The following is a 23,903-nucleotide window of genomic DNA, read 5'->3' on the forward strand; positions in this document are numbered from 1 at the left end:
CTAATCACACAGGGATTTTATGAGGATCAGACCATAAATAAAGAGTAGGCAGTATGGGACCTGTGCTATGTGTATAGACAACATTTTGATTTTCCTGTCTGCTTTCACCATTAGCTGCTCCTGTACTCCAGAAACCTACGGGCCTCACTGTGCCTTGAAATTCGATGACTGCCAGGGAGGATCTGAGACTCTCTGTGAGCACGGCATCTGCGTAGATGCAGAGAGGGATCAGGCTAACACGGTAAGGAACAATGTATTCGGCCCATCATACAGCACAGCAAGGAGAAGCAATGAATAATCGTGAGCACCGCAAAGCTGTGTAGCAAACACTGTTGCTGAAAGACAGCAAGAAGTGCCACTGTACAAAATAACCTAACCTCTCTGTTGTCCGAAGGACAGCAGAAAGAACTGAAAATGCCTTGTGTCTTGTTAGAGGTACTGTCACAGCATCAGATCTACTATTACATCCATAGGGGGCTTTGGAATTTTCTTTGAATATTCAAAGTCTTATTAGAAACATAATATTTTTTGTGTTCATTATTTGGGGATTTCACTACTAAGTTGCTACAATATCTTTATTATCTAAATGATTGAGCAGGACAAACATCATGAACTACGGAACTTTATTACCAGTGGTCTGAGAGCCACCAACGTGCTGCTGCGCGGCTGCTGCTGCTTGCGTTTGGTGCTCTGCACTCTCACTTTGACTCAGTCTCTGGGCTTGGGCCTGGGCTCTCCAGGTGTCTGCACTGGGTGGATGCTAGTGCACTCTTGAATGGCCCTCTGGAGAAAGCCAGCTAATTCTTTGGGGGAGAAGGTCTGGGTACAGGGTGTTTACTCCAAGCAGACATGTGAAGATGCGAGCTTTGGCTCTTTCAGAGCAGCCCTCTAAAACTACCCCAGCAGGCCCTGTGTTCCTTAATGCTTCTATACACCCATGCCCCAGCCCAGGCACACCACACATGTTCTTGGTGCTATGATATAAAATCACTCCTTTGATCAATTTGTTAAAGTTGTCATAATTCATCACTTCCTTTTTTCTTTCCATTTTTGTGGAGAAAGCTTTTCCAAAATGTTCCGTGTTGACTCTGCTTTCGTGGCAGTCAATAATAAAACTCCCTTTAGCTTTAATTATAGCAAAGTTAGATAAATGCTGAAATCTGGCCATTAGTGAAGTTTACAAGAGATAAAATTGTTGCTCTCAAAGAAAATGTAGATTTTTAATTTATCAGCTCTGCACATTACACAGATTACTGAACAATTTGCTTAAAAGAAAAAAGCCAGATTGATTTCAGGTTGCTTACATTGATCTCTTTACTCTGGATACAAAGCAAGTTGATAATTTTAAAATTGTTTTTAGGTACAGTTTGTAAGTGCTGTTTATCTTTCTCTGGAAGATTTGGGGTAAATTACAAGTTTCTTCTATGAACGAAATGAATCAGTTCCTTCCATAATCCAAATAGTTTAACTCAGAGGAAGAAATACACTGAGAAAACTACCTGAGAAAAAAACTTAAAAACAGAATGTGCAAATCATGTAGCGCTCTGAAAACTTTCCTGCAATTAGCTATCATTCAGAAGGCATTTTAAAAAAATGCTTCCTCTGGCCTTTTTCTTGGTCATTCTTCTAACCATCTTAAACACATAATGTGATGTTTGCCATGGCAGCCCAAGTACCACTGCATCTGTGACGTGGGCTGGATGTCGCCTCCAGGCAGCCCTGCCTGCAGCGCCGACTTGGATGAATGCAGCCTCCCGAACCGCCCGTGCTCGCAGAATCCGCCTGTGCAGTGCCACAACACGCTTGGCTCCTACATGTGTGGGCCCTGCCCCGCAGGTAGCGCGTCCTTCCTTGCTTGGGGGCAGGTGGCAGCAGGCAGTCCTGCCTGTACTTCACAAACACAGACTCAGGATCAATGTGGGAGTAACTGGGTAAGATGCCTTAGTCTGTACTCTACAGAGCAGATGTCTACAGGTTGTGTCTTCTCTAGCTAATGTAGGCAGAAGGGTCTAGTACATGATTTATCCCATCCCAAGGTGAGCATCTCAGTAGGCCCAAGCAATTGTATTCTTTGTTTCTTTCCACTGACTTTAATGGGAGTTTAGGATGACTAGATTGGGGTAGGTAGGATGAATCCTACCCACTATGTTTAGGGCTACTTCCATGTCTGTATGCTCACTGCCCTAAGGCATAACTAACAATTTAATAGTCTCTTCAAGCCTTAAAATCTATGACTAATCTTCCTGAATCAGGTAGGTAGCGTGTGTAAGAGGTGAATGTGAGGATTTGAAGTATTTAGCCAGAGTTAGAAAGAGCCTTTGCTGCAAATTGTGCATGCATATGCTAAATCAGAATTGCCTCATCTTTAGGTAAAAGTGTGTTTGGTCCTGGAATATCCAGAATGCATTTAAAATAAAGAGTTCTCACACACACCTCCTCCCTATTGTGTTTGTTACCTGCTTTGCAGAGCAGCTTTAATTTGCATCAGTTAAGAGAGGGACAGTTCTTATTCACTTGTGTTATTGAAGTGAAATTCAGAAGTAGTATCTTTCTGTGCTAAGAAAGATACAGTCAGAGAAGAAAAGGTCAGGCATTTTCCACCTTAATGTCTCTCTTGTGCTCCTTTTCAGGCTGGCAAGGAAACGGCTACAGTTGCCAAGACATTGATGAGTGTGAAAGTAATAATGGAGGCTGCTCAACAGCACCAATGGTTCAGTGTATCAACACAATGGGATCCTTTCACTGTGGGCTCTGTCCACCAGGTAAAATAATGGGTTTTATGCTGATAAAATCATGGACTGGCTGAAAACATGTAGATTCAGCACATTTGAGCCTATGTTTCATGGTATATTTAAGACGCTGTGGTTTGTTTTTATGTAGAAAAGTATCATAGGCTCAAAGCAATACTGTAATATAGCACCCAGAGTCACTCTTTGAATGCTGCCTAAGGAAGCAGCATTTCCACTGCAGTGCAGATAGAACAGTGGAAGTGGAAATTTGTGACTATATAGTTTGTGGTTTATTGATTTAAATGCTTTATGAGATGCATGCTATCAATGGTAGAAATACTAGCAAGAAAAAGTGTTTCTAATGGACCTCCTCTACTCTAAATGGCCATAGACTGCAGCTCGTGAATGTTCTCAGTCACTGAGCGCTGAAGGGCTGTCACCATGCCTCGGCAGAGCTGTGGGGTGGATCCTGGGCCAGGCCCTGAGGAGCGCTGCTGCAGTGCCAGGGTCCTGGTGAGTCCTGCAGCGGGACAGCTCCACGTTCAAAGCTGCCCGCAGCCCCGGCTGCTGCAGCTGCCCCGCTGTGCCAATGCGGCTGGGTGCCAGATCCCAAGGGAGGCAGCATGCGGTGGCTGACACCTGAGCTCCTATGGTCTCACCCTGACCTCACCTGTATTTAATAGTACCAATATATATATTTTTATATATATATACACACACACACACATACACATAATATATATATTATATATAATATACTGCTTTTCTAAAATGGTGTAAGGCTTCAGGTATAATCCACTCCTGCAGTGTAGGAACCACAATGAATACGCCAGGTTTTACTCCAGTGGTTATCCTGACCTTTTAACTGTAGAAGACTGATTTTACACCATAAACTAGCGTGTCTCTCACCATATGATTGTTTTGCTGTTGATCTCAGAGAACATGGTTTGTTACAGACTAACTAAGATTTTACTCTGAACAGGTTATGAGGGAGATGGACAAACATGTACCCAGGTTGATATCTGCTCAATGAGTAATGGAGGGTGCCATCCTTTGGCAACTTGTACCTCTGGTCCAGGTATGGTGCCTTTTTAAGGACTGTGAGTAATATCAGTGTGAATCTTGAAGAGGGTTTGATTAGACTGTACCCACTTTGTAGCAACATATTTATATTGCAGCCCCTTCTGCGCAGTCTGTTTTGCCTTACCCAAGGGAAAGTACAGGCAGGTCAGCTAAAACCGGCAGGCCTTTGTGCAGACACTGACAGCAACATATTCATGCTCCACCATCAGGGAACTGCAGATTTCCTCATATGGATGTGGAGATTTTCACCATTTCCCTTCTATGTGGTTTTCTAGTTTCAGCTGCATTTACCATTCTTCTCTGTTCCACAAATACCCTCTGACTGCTTCCACCACTTCCTGCAAAGCTGACCTTGGGCTCTGAGATACCCACGTCAAAGCAATGCTGGTGATCTTTTCATGATCAAACTGAACACTGACTGGGGAAGGTACCAAAAGAAAAAATAACTTAAAATTATATAAAGGCTCTGCTTCAAAATGTGAAAGACTTTCACTGACAAGGTTGGCGTTGTCATTGTAACAAGGACTGAAATAGTTACTGTATCTCTTCTGTCTCATCTCCCAAGGGGCAATGCCATTTTGTTCCTGCACGTCTGGGTACACGGGGAGTGGATATGGGCCAAACGGGTGCTCCCCTCTCAGTGATATCTGTCAGCTGCAAAACCCTTGCACAAATGGACAGTGTTTGGTAAGTGCTGGACCCTCCATAGTCGGAGAAAATGTGATGTGGATATAACCACTAACACCAAGGAGACTGGTGGGACTGAAATCTGAGCGCGGACACATCAAAGATAATGAGGCAAGGTCAGTGGGGAGCGAGAAATCAACTGACCTATCTGGGGAAATTAGAGGAGTTTCTGGGCACACAAGGCAATTCTTCATGTCTGGAGTAGAGGCAGCAATCTTAGGCACTAATGAGCAGGATGCCACTAATGAGCTGGAGAGGTAGCAGGACCCTAGGACAGTGACAGGATGCTGGTAGGGAGAGCTGATGAATGGCTGTCCCTGGTGGGACAGGGAAGGAATTTACCATCTTGGATCATGGAGGAGTTACCCATAGTAATAAAACCAACATGTCTGATGACCCCCAAATCTAGTACAGTTACGTGTTTCTGTTCTTCTTTTCATCTTTCTGTTCTTCTGTTCATCTTCTGAGAGTCTCCCTTGAGTCTCAGGCTGTGTATATGGACACAGAGGGGTGGCTTCACAGTTGTATTCCTACTGGTGGCTGAGCATTTCTGTCCTTCACTGATCAGTGATGTGAATTCATTCTCATGCATAGTGACTGTTTAGTTTGTCCACATAGACTCTATGAACGCTTTGTCTCCCTGAATTGGTGTGCTGCGTCCAGGGAAGTCCACGCTGCCGACCTGGGGATTTTGATAATTCTTTTGTGGAGGATATTTATTATGATGGTTTTGGAGATATGTTAGCAAGTGTTATATTTGTTGTTCCGGTAGACTCTGATCCTGTTCATCCACATCTGCCTGCAGATATCCTCCTTTTGATGATCCTGGGAGGCAGGGGGGAAATGGGGCATATGACACATTATCTCCTCCTTCTCCCACTTTCTGTGTTAATGGAGATGATCTCCTCATCCCCACTCCACCCCTCGCCATCACCCCTCATCCTCTCTTCCATAGGTACCTACTGTCTTTTGTCTCAGATATTGAAGGAGCCTTCTGTGCCCAGATCTCATCTACTTTTTCTAAATATATCAGTCAGTCTGATAAAAGATATGACCTCTTCCCGCAAATGTTTCCTAACACACAACCTTAGACTATCATGATTACAACACTACTACTTAAAGATAATGAAGTAGTCAGATGCTCCAGTAATGGGACTACAGAAGTATATAATTAAATAGAGGAACACAAAAACTATATTTGTCCAGCATAATGACAGATGAAATGTAATGTTAATTAAATATCAGGCAGTCCAGATCAGAAGGCACCTTTTTATCTTCTAAAGCACCATTCTAGCCATAAATTAAATATACAGAAAAAAGACTTTTCCATCATAGTGAAAATGTCTGTTCAAGATACAGAGGGTATGAACACAGAATGAGAAAGGAAATAGTAGGGAATATAGTACATTCATTTTATGGCATCGAAGGCAGGATTGTTAGCACATACCTTGAAATACCATGTTCTGCTTTTCCTGTAAAAAATAAGGAAAGAAGATATAAGAAATTAAAACAATTAGAGATATGGAAAGACTTGCTTATAAGGAGAAGTAGTAAAGGTTGAGACAAAAGAAAATGTAAGGAAGGAAAAAGAGAAATACAGAATAAGTAATAACAGAGAAGGCAATGAAAATGTTCCTGTTTAATATCCCTCAAGGTGAAAAGGCAAGTACCAGCCAATGTAACTGAAATGTAGACTTCCCAGAGAACAGGCTTGGAATGATTTATAAACCACTGTTATCTTGGCTTGTTATTTATAAGGTTTAGATAATCAGACTGATTTATTTCTAGGGTGATCATTTCAAAGCCAAGCAAACAATTTATGAATGGCTAAATAAATACAGAATACAGATTCTGACTTTTTAAAAAGTAATTTGAAATGGCTCTGCAAAGAAATAACTTAATAGAAAAAGCAAAGAGCTACATAATCTGGTTAAGCTTTGGGTTTATTTTGGTATTCACCAATTACCATCAAGACCATTAAATGCCAAATTATTTATTTCTTTGCTCTGAAATCTCCACATAAAATGAGTGTAAACATCAGCCTTTCTGATTCCTTTAGATGATCCATGTTTGTTGAGTTTATTGCATTTGTTTATACCTGCAGGCAACGATCTCCGGATATTTCTGTGTGTGCAATGGGGGCTGGACGGGCACTAACTGCACGGAGAGTATCGACGAGTGCGCTAGCAACCCGTGCCAGAATGGGGGCAGCTGCACCGATGGGGTCGGCGGGTACTCGTGCGAGTGCACCAGTGCCTGGACGGGGCCGCAGTGCCAGCATGCCCAACATGGTATGGCGGGTGGCCCTCTGCAGCGGAGAGGGGCGCCAGGCTCCCGCGAGCCCGTGCTCCGCGTGGGTCACCAGCACGTGGGTTGGCACCAGATCCAAACGGAAAACTTGGAGCAGTGGAGCGCAGGTCCCAGTCCAAAGTCCCCGGAGGCAGAGTTTGGTCAAAGTGCGCCTGTTGAGCAGTAAGAGCCCGACACCAGGGCCGGGTTGTAGGCCCACTGGCCTTGACTAGACACCAGACATCCTAAAGTCAGATTTCTGCTCCCAAGAAGTGATATTCCAAATCCTGAATGTGTCAACACTAAGCCAAATGGGAGAGATGATTTGATAGGAGAGCAGATTTACAGGGGGATATAACATTATTTCTGTTTTGTGCATGCTGTTTTTTTTGTTCATTGCAAAGCTGAAAGATCCTGACATTTTTAGTTGATGTGAAAAACCAGAAAAGGTTTATAAACAGAAATGTAATGAAAGAAAAGTTACCCATGAGGCTGGGGGACTTGGAGTTTTATAAAGTGACTACAAGGTCCTGCCTTTAGCATTATTTCTCAACATCGTTTTTTTGTTTGCTTGCTTTTGAAGTTTTTTTGGTTGTTTTTTTGCCATAAATTTTAATTAAACAAGGTCAAGATAGCATTCCAGTGGGTGTCCCTGTGGCATTCATCTGTCAGATGACTCGTATTTATTGCAGGTTGCTGTGAAGAAAGCAGATTATTAATTTTGCACAGAATACAGAATGTAAACCTTTCATTGAGCCACTGTGAAATCTGTTCTGTTTTATAGGTATTTCAGGTTCCTTCCTATTTTCTTTTATTTTCTGATCAATATTTTTTATTATTAAGCATATATATATGGAAGAAGTAATTTTTTAACTATTCATAAGAGAAAGGATAGAAGACCAGTTTCTGCCCAGTGAGAAATTTTAATGTATCAACCTTTTAGCTCCTAATCAAGGGGAAAAAATAAATTTTATGATATGATAGTTCTGAATCTGATTCAGAAATGGTGAAGTATTTTGGGTGGACATTTCAAATAAAATTATATTTTTACTATTCTCAAGCCCAAATATTTCATTTCAAATTGCTGAGGAGAATTGAATATTTCATTAGCATCAGTTGAGTGTTAAATTGCAGCTGCTTGTTTTACGGCTCTATCTTCATTGTATTTTGGGCACTTTACAGCCATATTTTTCCCCAGCAGTTTAGGTTTCCCACTCCACAGCTCACATTCATCAAATGGCTCAGTGAGACAAAGAGACCACGGTATATCAGAAGCAGTGTTATCAGGCCCAGAAATCTGATCCTAAAGGATAAATAGGACTATGAAACATCTGAAGAACTGCAATGATACACCACTCTTGATAAAGACAGCTTTATATCATGTTAGCTTCAAAATATTATTTCAGTGTAGGTGAAAAATTGGAATATTTCAATTTAGAGCTAGCTTTCTGGAAACAAACTACTTTATGGACATTTTCCTGAGACAGAACATCTTTTGATAGAATTTTGACAGAATTCACATATTCCACCTGAAAAATCTTTATTCTTCTTCCGGGAACTACTTTTCTCTGAAAGAGTAATTTTGCTCATTTTTCCTTTGGTGTCATTCCACTTTAGAGGAAAGCCTAAAAAGAGTGCCTTATAGAAGTATCTTTCACCCTTGTTTTAAATGTTTAGCAAGCCAAAGCTATGTTAGAAAGTTTGGTTTTATTGCAGTCTATATAGTGACAGCACAAATTAGTTAACTTAATTTAATCTCTCTTCCTGCAGTTTGTGGAGGATACCTCTCGGGCTCCAGAGGGACCTTCAGTTACCCCAACAACCCAAGCAGCCAGCGGTATGATAATGGAGTCAGCTGTGCTTGGGTTATTCAAACTGATCCTAACAAGGTAAAATAGAGCTCAGGTTAAAGAAACTCTCTCTCTGCGGGACCCCTCAGCTTGCTGGAGCACACACAGCCGTTCTCATGCCGCGTATTCTAATATCACGATCCAACCTCCTCAGAATAAAGAGCTTTCCAAAAAGAGTAAGTTTTAGGTTCTTATGAGCCTTCAGATTCCTGAGCCTAAGAATTTGCCTGGGTTCCGTTTTCAAGGTTTCCAAGTTTTTTTTGCTGAAGGTTATAATTTATTTATTCCTACAATCACTATCTCCAAAAATGAGGCCTTAAGAAAACACACCAAGTGATTGGAGATTTCTAATAAATTTGTGAGAGCTGACATCACCTACCACCACCTATAGAAGCCGTGTCTTACACAGCTTTAGACTGTCAATGGCTGCATGAGAAATGCTCCACAGTTGGTTCATGGGTTAAGTGACCCCCAGAACAATTTTCTGTTTCTGATTTCTGAGCCCCTGAAATGTGGAATGCTGAATTCATATAGTCAATGGCTTTGTGCAATGAAAAGTATTTGATCTTTTTAAGGATTAATTTTAAATGTTACACTCAAGTGCATATTCTGATGCTGATTAGCAATTAACATTTCTACTTGGGTTATAACTAGCAACTATTAAACACGTTATTCACCCTTTAGCATGGCACTTCGTGCTTGGGATCTAAATGTTTGATCTATTTTTGTCATTGCAAGGGAATGAATTAAGTAGTTTTATAAAGCTCTAGTGATTTATACAGCATTATATACTGTAATATATACTGTATAAACTGCTAGTGGTTTACACAGCGTTATATGCATGTGACAGATCCTCTGCTTTAAGTATGAGAGCCATCAGAGTCTTCAGCAGAGCTATATTTAAGGACATCAGTGGGGGATCTGAACTAATGTAAAGCTGTGTATGCCACTATTTGTCTAGAGTGGGTTTATAAGACACAGAATTGATATGCCCAAAAAATCATTTCATTTTTAATTCCCATGACAATATTTCAGCCATAGAAAGGGTGAGATATTTGAACTATCTCACATGAGAAAACACCATGGGAAACCCAGAATAAAATATTTTATTCTCTATTTCAAGCCTTTCACACTGTAGTATATAGCACACACAGGCAAATGGTAATAATTATTAGTTTATAGGAAGAATATTCTTTCCAGACAACTTCCCTGTCCAAATTCTTTCCTACTTTCTTGTGTTTTGACCCTTGAGATTCTGTAATATCTTCTTCAATCTTGGATCTTTTCAGGTAATGGCTCCAAAGTTTGTGGATGCTTACAATTATATGAACAAGTGTACCTGCTTCGTGCAGAGTTACTGCATAAAGAGTATCTCAGCAGATGGACAAAGAGTGATTTCATATTTTGCTACTTCCTGTTAGATTCTGCATATTAGTTTCCTGTTCTTCCAACTGGAGGCAAGTAATGACTGCAGCTCCGACTTCCTTCAAATTCATGATGGGTCGTCAGCATCAGCACACATGCTGGGGAAATACTGTGGCTCCTCGCCTCCTGCAGAGCTTTCCAGTTCCCACCACTCCCTGTATTTTTGGTTCTATTCAGACCACACCATTACAGCTGGAGGTTTCACCATTCAGTGGGAATCTCGGGATCCTGGTAAGTTTGATGTAATCTCAAGTAATCCAGCATCTTCACTGCTGTGGAGCAAACTGAATGATTTATTTTCCCCATTAGGAAAAAATCAGTAGCAGTAGGACAGTATTTTACTAACGAGTGAGGTTGAAATGTTAACTCGTGTTATTTTTAGATGTTAAAACTGCAACTTTAGACCTCTGCATGAATAATTTTCTGCTGGTATCTTACCTTAGCTTTTAAGGCTGCTTTATGCGTCTTGTGAGGAGTCCCCCAAAGTGCATGCATTCCTGGAGATATTGTTCTTTTAATTAATCCTCATTTCTCTCAGAAGTAGCTGGTATTTTGAGCAGGGAAGTTACCCTTTTTTTGCCTTTTACAGTGTAGAAGAGGCTCAAGAGGGTACACTATGCTTTTAAACATGATAGTATCAGATTACTTGGAATTTGATTTTAAATGATCTATGAGATTTTTGGTATGATTTGCTGTAGTTTAATGCCCTAATTCTTGACAATGCCACATATGTGTTTCTCCCAGGAGGCTTGACAGCCCTTTTCTTGAGATAAACCCCAAATCATCTTGTGCAATTTGAAATTCACTTCAATGCACTGTGTATTGTCTAGAAACAAAAATGTGCACGATCTGAGTTTTGTCTTGAAGGAACCATAGAGAAAGAAGTATAGAAAACTCAGAGGGGAAACTGTGTCTTAATTTCCACGTGCTTTGAAGATATTCTTTTTTTTTTTCATTTTGACATTCTAAGATTGGTGATTACAGGTAGATGAATGAGGATACTGAAAAGCAAACGCAGATCTTCTGAAAGACAAAAAACAGAGGGAGAGGTATAGATGTGACTAAATTAGCTATGCCTTAGGTATAATACACAAGTCACCCCTAACATTACCCAGCTATTTGTGGAGAGGGATTTTCTTTTACTCTAAACATATAAAATAGCCTTCGCTGCAATTAAAGGTATTTTTTTTTTAATGAGAAGTCTTATGCTAGAGCAAAACATGGAGACTATGTTTATAAAGTACAGAAATTCTGATTAATTTTGTAAATCTAATCCAAAACACCATGCTTTCCATTTCTAAATTAAATTGTTTTGATCATTCTCCTGCTGATATTTCCATTATAACCATGAAAGAATCTTTTCTTTTGCTGTGCAGATTAGGAAATATTTGGGGATCTGCTTTTATTAGTGAGTTGTGGAATTAATTATAAAATTTAAAGAAAGAAGTAGCTTGTTTGTTGGGTTGTTTTTTCTGAATTCACTCTGGTTCCTAAAGTGGTACCTAATTTTGACACTATAGGACAGTTCAACTTTTGACTTGACATGCAGTATTAAAAACCGTGCTGTGCGGTATTTCTTTTCTTTCAGAATGTGGTGGTGAACTGACAGATACTTATGGCTCCATAAGCTCTCCAGGATACCCGGGTAACTATCCTATTAACAGAGACTGTCTCTGGACCATCTCAACCAGTCCCGGCCTCCTCATCACATTTGCTTTTGGCACACTAAGCCTAGAACACCATGAAAATTGCAGCTATGACCATCTAGAGGTAAAACTTCCTTGTGAATTATGACAACATTTTATGGCAATGTTATTGCAGAACAAGATATTTCAAAACTTTTTTCTATGTACAGAAGAGGAACGTTTGAAAATTAAATCTTGAGTTGAAATGTTCATTTGTACTTGCTTATCCCAGTCATGGAGGCACACTGAGACACAGGCAGAATAACAGAAAGAGGATGAAATACTGCTCCACTGAAGTCAGTGGAAGTCTTGCCACTAAAGAGGATGGGATTTAGGCCAAATACCTATTGGGAAGCTTTCCCTTTCTTACAAAGTCCAGTCCCCAAACTCCTAGTCAAATGTCTACCCACAGAGAATTCATCAGTCAAAGGAAAACTGTTAGAGAAATGGATCTAAGATTAATAGGCTCTTATTATACCACCATCAATGGCTTGATGTGTGAGCTTTTTTCAAGTACAAATTGATCATTATGGAATTCACAAATGCCCAATTATAGAAATGAGACAATGTTTTAGAATAGGATGTTCTTCAAAATTGGGCACTGCAGAAGATGATTTTAAGAAAACAGCATAATAGTAGATCTCCTGATATTTTCTTTCCCTCTCACAAAAACCTTAATGATCTCTCCTAGGAGCACCATCACAGTTCTGCCAGTGGGTCCATTTCTTGCTCCCTGCATGTTTTGGGGAAATTTTCTATGAGTTTTCCCTCCACCCATCATCCGCAATATCTCCTGGGGCCCCTTAAGATAACTTTAAAAATGTTGGTACTGTCCACAATTGGTATACATCTATTAATCCTAACTGCTGATTTATCATTCTGTTTAGATTCGAGATGGTCTCCTTCCACAAGACCCAGTCCTCGGTAAATACTGTAGCACTGGCTCTCCACCCCCACTCCAAACCACTGGCCCGTACGCATGGATTCACTTTCACTCTGATGACGCAGTTACTGATAAAGGCTTCCATATTGTCTATACGACATCACCTGGTAAGTTAAATTCAGCATTAAAGTTGGGACTGTGACATTCCCATGATATAGCCAACAGGACATGAATGGATGTGATAAACACCTGCAATTTAATAATACAGGAAACCTCTTTGCCTTGCAGCCATTGTACAGAGGCAGCCTAAACTGAAAGACTTATGATACTTGTGAATATCTCAACTACTTTTCTTTTTTCTTAATATAGCAGATACAAATTGCGGAGGAAATTACACAGATAGCGAAGGGGTTATCATGTCCCCTTTCTGGCCTAATCCTTATATTAACAACCGACAATGTATCTACATTATCAGACAACCAGAGGATGAAAAAATATACCTCAACTTCACCCACATGGAGCTGGAGAATCACACTGGTTGTTCATCGAATTACATTGAGGTGACTTTTCATAAGCAACTGATATGAAAGGTTGATTACATAGATGTACAAAACTATGCAGCATAACTTCTGTCTCACTACAAGAATAGACATTAATCAAGGGAGTAAGTATACCAGTTTATTAGGGTCCAAAAGCCTGAAAGAGCAGGACACCACATTCAGAATGAACCAAAGATGAGATAACAAGAAATCAGTCTAACACTAACCCGCTATCAGCTGTACATGATTAAGATGGAGTTTAAACCTTTGGTGAATGCATACCCAATGCAAGCAAAATATAACTAATGCCACGGCCACTACATAGCATTTTCTGGAGTCACGGTGTTATGCTCAAAATTTTGCTGATGGGCAAAAGGGAAGCACACCTTATATATATGTATATGTATACATAAGTATATATATGTGTATATATATACACACATATATATGCCCTTACATATATATATAAGAATTTATTGTTAGTATAATTGAAAAGAGTCTAATTCAAGAAGCATTATTAGTCTAGATATAATTATGACAGAAAAAGAAGGAATAATAGTACAGTTAGAATACTTCTATACAGAAAAAGTAATAATAAAAATACAACTAAAATTGTAACACACCTCTTAGCTTCTATCTCCTTTTCCTGGAGTTGTGCTCACCCTCCCATTGCTCCTCTGGCTCCTAAAGCCAGTTCCCCAGGGCTCCTGGAGAGGACAACACCGTGAACCCTCAGCCCCTGGCTGGAGTCCTTTGCGGGAGGACTGTGGTGTTAGCATTGTCTAGGATCCACCCGAGGTCTTTTTTATATGTTTGCTAACACGCTTTTACACCTTGCTCTTTCTTCATTGGTCTTTTTACGCTCCATTTTACGCTTGGATTTACTATATATGGTGCCTTTTATGCCTGCTAGATGCTCACTCTTTGTGCTTTGTCCCCCTGAAACCAGGCTTGTGCAGCTCCAGGTCTGCACTTCTTTAATTGATCGCAGATGAGTTACGGGAGGGCGCCATGCAGGCTGGGGAGGCTGTGTACGGCCGTGGGTCTCGATGCAGAGCCGGTGCCCCTCCGTTACAGCCCCACGCCTGCTCTCGGCCACGTGCATCCAGGGCCCCCGCTCCCGCGGCCTCTGCTGCAAACCAGGCCTGGGCCCCTCCGACCGCACTGCTTTGTGCCTCCTTCTGCACAGAATAGCTGCGTGCTACTGCTAGCGCTATGAAACTGTGGTTGCACCATGCACAGATAAGCAGAAGTAAAACAAATTAGCCATAGACACCTGGTCAATTAGAGGAATTGCTGTCCCTGCTAAACCCCGTAAAGGAAAGCTGCAGGCAGGTCAAGAAAAGTTCAGACGGAGCAAGTCTGGTGAGGCCCAGTCCTGAGGCCTTGCAAATTTGGTACAAAATTTAAGCTCATGGCCTGTTACTACCAACGGCAGTACTGCATTACGGGGCTACACGGTTACAATGGCAATGTGGGGGTTGTTTTGTTTTGTTTTTAATCTTTTTTGCCCAAACTAGGAATAGGCTTCTGTGAGCTCGATTTAGTTAATCTGTTTTTAAAAGATCTGTTATTGTGTTAACGTCGTTCCTTTCCCTCATCCTCTAATTCAGAGACTTTGGTTGGAATGAAGTGTAATTAATTTCTGAAATGAGAGGGGAAGTGTGTTTAATGAAAACAGACAGCTTTTGTTTGTTTGGCCTGGTACTCCTCTTGCCTAATTGCTGGCAGAAAAGCCACTAAATTCACAGCAGCCAGAGAAACAAAACCATTTCTGTTGAATACAATCAGTCGGTATTAATTCAGCAAGGCATTTACCTTGTTGTTTGCTGATCAGTCACGAGCAGTTTGGTTTCCCTGTATTTCTTTCTGTCTTTCTCCCACCCTCCTCCTCTTCTTCCCCACTCGCCTGGATCAGCTCCATCCGGCACAGAGAAATAGGGCTGCTGTTTTCAGACCTGGGAACATGCGGTAGGACTAAAGCCCTGTGCTCTGTATCAAGGCCTGATTTTCCACATGTGCTTTTCATACTGCTTGTGTGCTTTAAAATATTGTCTTCCTGGGGTTTATGGTGAAGTTTAACTAGGGAGATAGTTTTCGGTTGCTTAAGTTACTTTAAAAATCACTTTCAGGCTGTTGTTTTGTCACTTTGAAAAGTTGCAGAATATTCCCAGCCCCGGTTATGGCAGGAAATTGCGGCGTTTCCCCGGCAGCCAGGCACAGCTCGCCCGCTAGCTCAGGGAGGGATGTTTAGTCTCTCACCAGGCAGGAGCAGCCTGGGACCAGGGGTCTGCAGGAGGAAACCAGACACAACAACGCTGCTCGGCTGAGCACGGCTGTGGCACAGCGCTGCAGCGGTAAGGTGTTAGCCAAGCCCGTCCCTTCCCCTTGCCGTCCTTCCAAACGGCAACCTCAGCTATAAATTCAAATGGTTTAGGGAGCCTGTTATTTTTATCACTGCTGCCTGGACTTTATAAATCACAAATGCAGGAAAAATCAGATGAAGAAAAAATGTAAACTCTTGTGAACTGTAGTTCTGGAAACTTTCACTACTGTCTAAAGATTTTCTAAATCTTCCAGGCCAAATTCTCATCTTAGTGACTCCGCCATAAATCCAGAGTAACTCTGTCACCTTAAACTCAGGTCCCCAGGAAATAACAGATGTCTGTTAGAGAGTCAGAAAACCATGTCACCAGCCAGAGCTTGCCAAAGAGAGCGAGCAGGCTGGCCCCTGCCTCTCACCAGGCCGGCTATGGCCCTGCCACGAGCTCTCCCAGCCTGCTGGGGTGAATACAGCTGAGGAGGACAGAGAACGTGGCTTTGGGGAAATGCTGGCTGTTCTTGGCCTTGCAACAATTTCACTGGAACGATTGTTTGGGGTTGATTGCACATATGTGCCACTAAGAGCAGCTCCAGCCGTAGCCAGTTTTACAGCAGAAAAAAAGAACTGTTTTCTTTTCGGGAGCACCTTTGGGAGCATTTGGCTTCCCTGTTGGTGTCAGATGGGCACCTCAGAGGGTGTTCAGAGCTCCTCACCCGACAGTGCCTCGGCCCTAACAGCGCTCTGCCTTGCTTTCAGGATGCACCCGCTCTTACTCCTGGCTATGGGTTCAGGGCCTGATGTTAGGCAATGCAGACATCTCTCTCCCTCCTAGTTCCCTTGATCTTCAGCATCTATAATTGGCTCCTGGGAAAATTCTCAACATACATTTCTCCTTTGACTAGCAAGTTGGTTACTGCCAGGTGAGTCAGTGGCAGTGCAGAAGGTACAAGCTGGATGTGATTCCCTCCTGTAGTTTTGTTGTCATTATCACATACTGGACCTTTCAGACAAAATGATGAGAAAACATCAGTATAGCTGTGTTTTTACTGTCTTGGGAACTTAGAGTCACACCTCCTGTTAGTGAGCCGTTGTGTGGGTGTGATGCAATGTGTGCTCATTTGGGGGAAATGCCAATAAAAGATTAGTGGAAACTTCCAAGGCCAAAGCAAGAAAATCACACAATCCTTGCAAAAATTTCATTGCTTTTCACTGGTGAGCACCTTTCCTGTTCCTTTGAAACTAAAGGAGGCAGTTTGGAAGTACATGCCCCAAATTGTGCTAAAGCTGTGATTCAGAGAGATAATGTTCTGTTGCACCTTAATGTCCTTGGACAGTGAGAAGGGGTCTCCTATGCTCGCATCACCCCGTCCTTCCTTTGAGGTCTCATAAATGAAGTGCCTGTACCAGTTATTGTAATGGCCCTTTGGCCCTCTGCTAAATAAGTAAATAAGTTACTTTTTTGTTACTTAGCAGTTCTTCTGAGATTATAGTTTTATGCAGATATCACATCTCACCACTTTTATGATCTGAGATATTTCTTTGTTCAGCCTTCTTCATCAAGAAGAAAAACAATCTTTTCTTTTTTAGGTCCGAGATGGTGACAGTGAGATGTCTCCTCTTATTAATAAATTCTGTCATAGTACAATTCTATCTCCAATCACTTCTACTAGCAACAGTCTCTGGATCAAGTTCAAGTCTGATGCTTCTGTGCAAAGGGCTAGCTTCAGAGCTGTTTATCAAGTTGGTAAGAGAAACTGTTGACTTGCCCAGTGAACTGGACTGTAACTGGGACACTTTCAGTTATTTCTATGCTATGATATACATAGAGTGGGCTTAAGACAAACTTCAAAAGAAAAAAAGAGTCAATTTGTTTCTTTATTGCTATTTTTAGAAATGCTAAGATGATGTCTGCTGTAGGTCTGCTGTAGGCACTTCTACCATATTTGAAAATAGATTCACTTGTGCTTTTACTAATGATGAATCACTTACTACTAACATACCACAGAGGATATAGCACTACAACCATAACTCTGCCTAAAATTGTTTATATTCATTATTCTTTTTAGTTCTTATTCACCAATAAACATATCTAGGTCTCTGAAACAAATGAGTCAAATCCATAAGTTTTCATTGGTCTTCCATGCTCAAATATACATATTTATGCAACTGTTACAGCAATACATTCTTTTAAATCCATTCTTAATCCTACCTGGATGATCCATAGTAGATGCTGAGAGACTAGGCTTGTAGTAGTGGTTTTCCTCTAATTTCATAGCGATATTTTATAGACATCACAGTATTTATTTCTTGAAACCATTGATCACAACTATTGCCTCTTGGTGTCTGTTTGCAGCCTGTGGAGGCTCCCTGTCTGGAGCAGGTACCATTCATTCACCTTACTACCCCAGGACATCCTCTCACCTGAAGACCTGTGAGTGGATCATCTCCCAGTCAGATGGCAAAGTGGTGATTCTTAACTTCATCGACTTTGACATTCGAAATACAACCACCTGTGACTCGGACTATGTTGAGGTAAAGAATAATATGCATATACTATGATTACTCAGAGAGATTCATATCTATATGCTCCTTCTCATGCTCATCCCCACCAAATCAGAATTGCAAGTGCATGCACAGTTCAACAGATAAGCACCTGTTTTACAGCAATTATAAAACCTTTCCCAGCTTCACCAGAGGAGCCCACACCTTTTTTGATTCTCCGAAGATAGTATCATCATTTTGATAGTCAGAGACATCAGTGATGAGTATCAGATGTCTTTGAATAGATAGGCCTGGTTTTGGAGGTCTGTGTGCTGCTTACTGTTGAGGGTATAAGATCTCAGCTTTTCTCCGTCTGAATGCCCTTCAGCTGGGAGAGCCCTTCTCTGGCAGTCATGAGGCTGCATTGCATGTGCCTGTAGTACAAATCATGCTGAATAGAGGGTAGGGTTTGACTTGCTAAAGACCTCTTTTATATCATTCTTATGAATTCATTTATGCTTACTACTTTAATACAATAGAAATCCATATGGGATATTTCGAATACACTGTTCTTCAGGTCAGAGATGGCAACAACACAGACTCTACTCTTCTGGAGAAATACTGCGGTACAGTCGTACCATCTCGAGTGCAGTCTACACGGAGCTATCTCTATGTCAAATTCAGAGCTTCCTCCCTTACAAACCTTGGCTTCAGAGCTGAGTACTGGCCATTAGATACCGGTAAGGATTTTGTGTGCATGTGTGACTTTCCAAGTTTTTTTTATACACTGAAATCATTGGCCCATCAAGTTTTACAAAGGTGTAACGGGAGATAAATGCTGAAAGAGTGATGTGTAGTATACATCAAGGGAAAAAAGACTACAAAATTTCAGAAAGAAAAGTAACTGGTTTTATAAGTGCCTTATTCCTGAATAAATACTTCATTTAACCTGATGTTTTAAATCTCTACAGTGTGTGGAGAGGCTCTCACTGGACCAGAAGGAACTATTACAAGCCCTGGTCATCCAGCTGTCTACCCACATGGTATTAACTGTACCTGGACTATCAACATTCAGCCTGGCTACCTTATCCGCCTGACGTTCACTTCATTTAACCTGGAATTTGATTATAGTTGCAGAAAGGATTATCTTGAAATATATGACAACAGCACTGTGCAAAAATTGGGAAGGTGACTATGTCCACTAGCCTACATAGCTGATTTATTGTGAAGTGTGCACTGTTCTGTAGATCTCTCCATCCAATTTGCTTCCTTAAATTTTGTATATAAATTAATTTCTTCGCATTACTGAAATAATAGCAGCAATGCTTCTGCCTAGCCTAGTAAAGGCAACTGCTTTCTTTGACCATGGAATGAGAACCACATTTAGTAAATATTATACTGTGAGAAACTAACTTGTGTCAAAAGGACAGCTTTTTTAAGGACAGGTTTCAATAGCTGCCATTGTCCAGCGCCTTTTGCATTTTAATTTATGGGAATAGGTTCAGAAGCATTAATATGTCTGTGCCTAGGAGAAGACATGGTTTGAAACACTTGTGGAAGTGAAAGATTACTCGGAAGACTGTAGATTTGGGTTGCAACAAAAACTAAACTGAAGTCTTTGTCTTAAAAGGCTTAACTGAAGTCTTTGTCTTAAAAGGTTTGTTTTCATTTTCTCCTGATATGTGATTTTATACTAGAGGAGAAAAGGCTGAACAATCTTTTCTTTCTTTCCCCTCTCACCAAGTGGGGTATACACAAGGGTTTCTCACCATCCTAGAACTCAGGGACATCTAAACTACTTGGGCTCAGAGTGTCTAGCTGCAGCCACAGCCACGGACTGTAAAGTCTTTGGCTAACATGCCAGTATTTTGGAAAATAAGGAACAAATGTCTGTCATGCTATAATGGAGAGTATTTTGCAATCTTAGTCTTTTGCTGATCACCCTGACTCATGCTCAAAAAGTGGAATACGTTGTAGATACAGCAGCAACTTTCTGCATTAGATAATGTCAATAGGAATTTGACTACTTGATGCACAGCTTCTCCTCTGACTTTGCCATGCAAGATACATGTATGTCCTTGTATATGTAGTGTAGTGTTTAGTCCCATGATACAGGGTATATGGCTGGAATCTGTACCACCTAAAGGAGGCATTTGTGTGTGTGCAGCTGTTCAAACTTCTCATGAAAGCTGAATCTTCTTCCAGTAAAAGAGATGCTTCAAGGAGCATTGCCTAAGTTTGGGGCATTTTTTTGCTGCAGGTACTGTGGAAGATCAATTCCACCATCGCTCACTAGTGGTAGCAACATCATGACGCTGTACTTTGTGACTGATCACAGCGTTGCCTCTGAGGGCTTCTCAGCTAATTATATCTCCCTGGATGCATCAAAAGGTACTATGTCAGTATGTTCATTATGCAGATTAAATGTTTTCAGCTGTAACTGTGAATAAGCACTATAAGAAAAAAACCCATTATTTTCTGTGTTAGCAGAAGACTGTCTAGTGCCTCTTCTACTCCTTCTTAATTATAGCTACTTGATTTTCACAAGCCTTTTCCTGTCTGGGAAATATGACCAAAGCAGAAAACAATTTCTGTAAGCAACACTACTGCTTTCTTTAGAAAGCTAGAAGAGTTGAATGGCAGAACTGCATGAAGTATTTAGGAAAAGTATTTCTTGAATTTGCTTTGCCCGTTCTGAGCTGAGTTTGTGTGATCTAGGAAATGAAATAGTCCTGAACAACTTACTGTAAAAGTGAGTTTAATTGAAATATTGATGATGGGCAAAAAAGTTTGTATAGGATGAAACTAAAAAAAGCAACAAAATAACCTGAGAGCACAACCCCCTTTTTTTAAGACTGCATGCAACTTTTCTGACTCCAGCAGAGTTCAAGCTTCGTGTTATGCCTTGTTCCTTAAGTATCTCCTTTTAAGAGGCTAAGGCATATGTCAGTAGGAGAACAATTGTTGAAGGGAATAATGACCATTCATTCCCTCAGATCTCTCAACCAGAGAAAAAATGAGCAATTACTTGGAATTCTAATTAATTTGAAGGTTCTCCAGGGCAGGCACATCTGTGTTTTCAAACTCTGCTGAACCCATCAAACCTTTTCCAGTGTTTGCACATCTCTCCAGCACTGAGACATTTGCTAGCACTGACTGAGCTGCATTTGAACCAGCAGCCTTTTGGTGAAAGTCTGTATGTACCAGTTCCCTAGGCCCAATAGACATGGGTCTGCTATTGATCTCTTCACTGCTAAACCTGGAGTAGAAGAGGCCTCCCATGGGCAGAGGGACAAATTCCGCCCAGCAAAATTCAACCACAGAAGAGAGGGAATTGGACAATGAAAAAAAGTACAAGTGAGAATACATCTGTACCTGGGTTATTGTTTATCCATCACTGAGCAATTTCTAGCTGGTTTGTTTTGTGTGTGCATGTGTGTGAGCAGGCTACGAGGACTTTAGTATTCATCTGTATAGCTACAGTTTACCAATGGCTGCTCATTTTTTGCCCTTAGTATCTTTAGGTATTTTATTTTTCCTACTTTCTGATTTTCTCCAGCTTATGTAAAAACAGCAAAATTTCTGATTTCTATCTTGTGAAAAATGACTACCTTCCTAGTGTCAGCCTGGACAATTTGGCTGTTATTTCATCTCTCAGGCATGTGTGTAGGCGAGACCAGCACAGATTTTGCCACTGTGTTTTTATTCACCACCAGATAACTTATAAATGCAAATAATCCTTTTTCTCAGCTGCCTTCATTCATACTTGTGTTATTTGGCATGAAACCAGAAAGTCAGTAAAAACAATTAAGATTTAATGAAACATATTCCAAGGAGGTACCTTCTCTTTGTTAGAAAATAAGAGGCCAAAAATAAATTCTACTTTTAAAAATCTTTCCAAGAAAGACTGTAGTTTGAAAACTCTGAGTTCTTGCTAATGAGTAATTGTGAAATTATCAGCTTTGTAAAAGAAGATATTTTGTTGGTCTGTTTTTGCAGGTGCCAGCCATAACTTCTGTAAAAGTGATTTTGCTGTTTGTTAATGTGATATTTTGTCCTTTACCTTACCTTAAATTAGTATTTCTTGGGTAAAGGTCATTCCTTCCTAACAATTCTTGTAGAAGCTCTTCTCACAGTTTATCAAGACCAACAAGTTCTCTGCTCAGCATTAACCTGTATTCTGTCCCTATGCAACCCTGTCGGCTTCTCTGGTTTTGTTAGTTATCTCACAAAATTTTCTGCTCAGCTTCATTACTCTTGCCTCCTGTCTTCCACATCCCCCTCCTTCACTAACACCATAGAGACTGGCTTTTCCCATCTTTTGTCCAAAGCACTGCCATAGGCATTGTGCAAGGTTTTAACTATATCATCACCATCCCTGGAATGATTTCAAAGTATGCTTTAAAAATGCAAGGCTGTCTTCTCTTCAATATTTTTAATAGCTAGAAACTACATAAAATGTTTGTTTAAAATAAGAACTACATAATTTCTTCATCCAGACTTTAAGCAACAGATACAATTTTGGGGCTAATATGTCTCTTTCCCCATAAGCAATACACATATCTTTACTATTCTTCAGCTAAGCAGGGACTATATGCAAAAATAATACAAAAGAGCTAACTCTCAATTTATCGTCATTCAGACTCAGAACTGTGATGTCTAGAATAAATGTGATTTTTTTTAACATAAACCACTACAATTTGTGTAAGTATGGCAAAATAGCAGTAATTACTGAAACTGAAAATAATAACCTTATAGAGAAGTTGAAACTGAGATCCGTTTTCTTTACAGAGATTTGTTTCTTTTTGTCCCAGCATATACATAGTAGTACTACAAAATTGTCATAAATACTGGATTACTAACATTCAGTTTTGATTAAGAATAAAGTGTTTTGAAGTTGCAGTGGCCCAAGAGCAGAACATATGTACGTGGACTTTGCTGTAAGAAGCAACTTCCTGCTCCTCTGAAATCGTATCAAATTTAGTCTTCCCACTGTGAGATTTCTAAGCCTGATATTCATTTTATATATATCCAGTTACGCTAAGGTAGCAAATTGCTGGACATAATCATATCTGAGAGGTTTACCAAAGCTATGGATTTTTTTTCTTTACATCTGCTGTCTATTTTCATTTTCTGCTAAGAAAAATATGGTTCTAATAACATTTCTTGTGCAGTAAGAATCCTTCATATTTTGAGCAATGTTTTCTTAGCCAGCTACAGTGTATCCAACATCAGAACTGGTCAAAGCTGTTCTGGTTCATATTAGATGTTTCAATAGGCCTTTGCCTGGAGTTATTTTACAGAGAATGAACTATTGAGAAGATGGACAACATTATCACAAAAAAGAGAGTAAGCAGGAGTGAAAAAAAATGCCTTTATGTAGAATGAAACCACTTTTCTTATCCATACATTTTAGCAAACAATTTTTGTGTTAGTACAGTTTCTCTCTGATATATTTATTAGTTGAAGAGTGGCCTGAACATAATAGCAAGGCTATATTCCCTGGTCAAAAAAGTAAATTGAAAGCCAGGGGATACAGCCATGGCAATGGTCCACAAGGCACAAACAATTATTTTAGCAGTCTGCCAGCTAGTAGCTGTGAATAGCTCAAATGGCAGGAATAGGAATGGAAATCATCCAGTCAAATATGTCCATGTGATACTCAGTTGTTTAAAATGTATATTGCCCACTTAAACTGTGTGTACTTGGGATGCAGGCCAATCATATTTCTTGGCCGTCTTTCTGTGTTTTGAGGAGAAAGACACCGGGAAACCAAGCTATTGTTTGAATTTAATTCCTAGAGTCCAGGGATTGCTGAATGACACAACAGATATATAAGTATTATATGGTAGATTTGAGGGTTTTCTTTTGCCCATCTTGGCTGACTGAACCACAAAGAACCCATGTGAAATCACTGGCAAATCTCTGA

At 40.5% G+C, this 23,903-nt stretch overlaps 1 protein-coding gene across 3 annotated transcripts in view; it reads left to right on the forward strand.

The window, feature by feature from the left end:
- CUBN (cubilin) overlaps positions 1-23,903 on the forward strand; it is a 152,286-nt gene that overhangs the window by 7,500 nt on the left and 120,883 nt on the right. For all 3 annotated transcript variants that reach the window (XR_010387583.1, XM_026098657.2, XM_064505984.1), the window contains 16 exons: positions 115-241; positions 1,668-1,836; positions 2,631-2,762; positions 3,712-3,807; positions 4,378-4,499; positions 6,604-6,790; positions 8,559-8,677; positions 10,060-10,294; positions 11,652-11,833; positions 12,636-12,798; positions 13,001-13,191; positions 17,081-17,237; positions 17,847-18,025; positions 18,552-18,714; positions 18,946-19,162; positions 20,235-20,365. Coding sequence is in view for 2 of the 3 variants with exons in the window: in XM_026098657.2 (XP_025954442.2) it covers positions 115-241; positions 1,668-1,836; positions 2,631-2,762; positions 3,712-3,807; positions 4,378-4,499; positions 6,604-6,790; positions 8,559-8,677; positions 10,060-10,294; positions 11,652-11,833; positions 12,636-12,798; positions 13,001-13,191; positions 17,081-17,237; positions 17,847-18,025; positions 18,552-18,714; positions 18,946-19,162; positions 20,235-20,365 (2,570 nt within the window). In the remaining variant the exon portion in view is untranslated. The remainder of the gene's footprint in view (positions 1-114; positions 242-1,667; positions 1,837-2,630; positions 2,763-3,711; positions 3,808-4,377; positions 4,500-6,603; positions 6,791-8,558; positions 8,678-10,059; positions 10,295-11,651; positions 11,834-12,635; positions 12,799-13,000; positions 13,192-17,080; positions 17,238-17,846; positions 18,026-18,551; positions 18,715-18,945; positions 19,163-20,234; positions 20,366-23,903) is intronic.

This window comes from Dromaius novaehollandiae, chromosome 2 (genome assembly GCF_036370855.1).
Source record: "Dromaius novaehollandiae isolate bDroNov1 chromosome 2, bDroNov1.hap1, whole genome shotgun sequence".
Classification (NCBI taxonomy): domain Eukaryota; kingdom Metazoa; phylum Chordata; class Aves; order Casuariiformes; family Dromaiidae; genus Dromaius; species Dromaius novaehollandiae.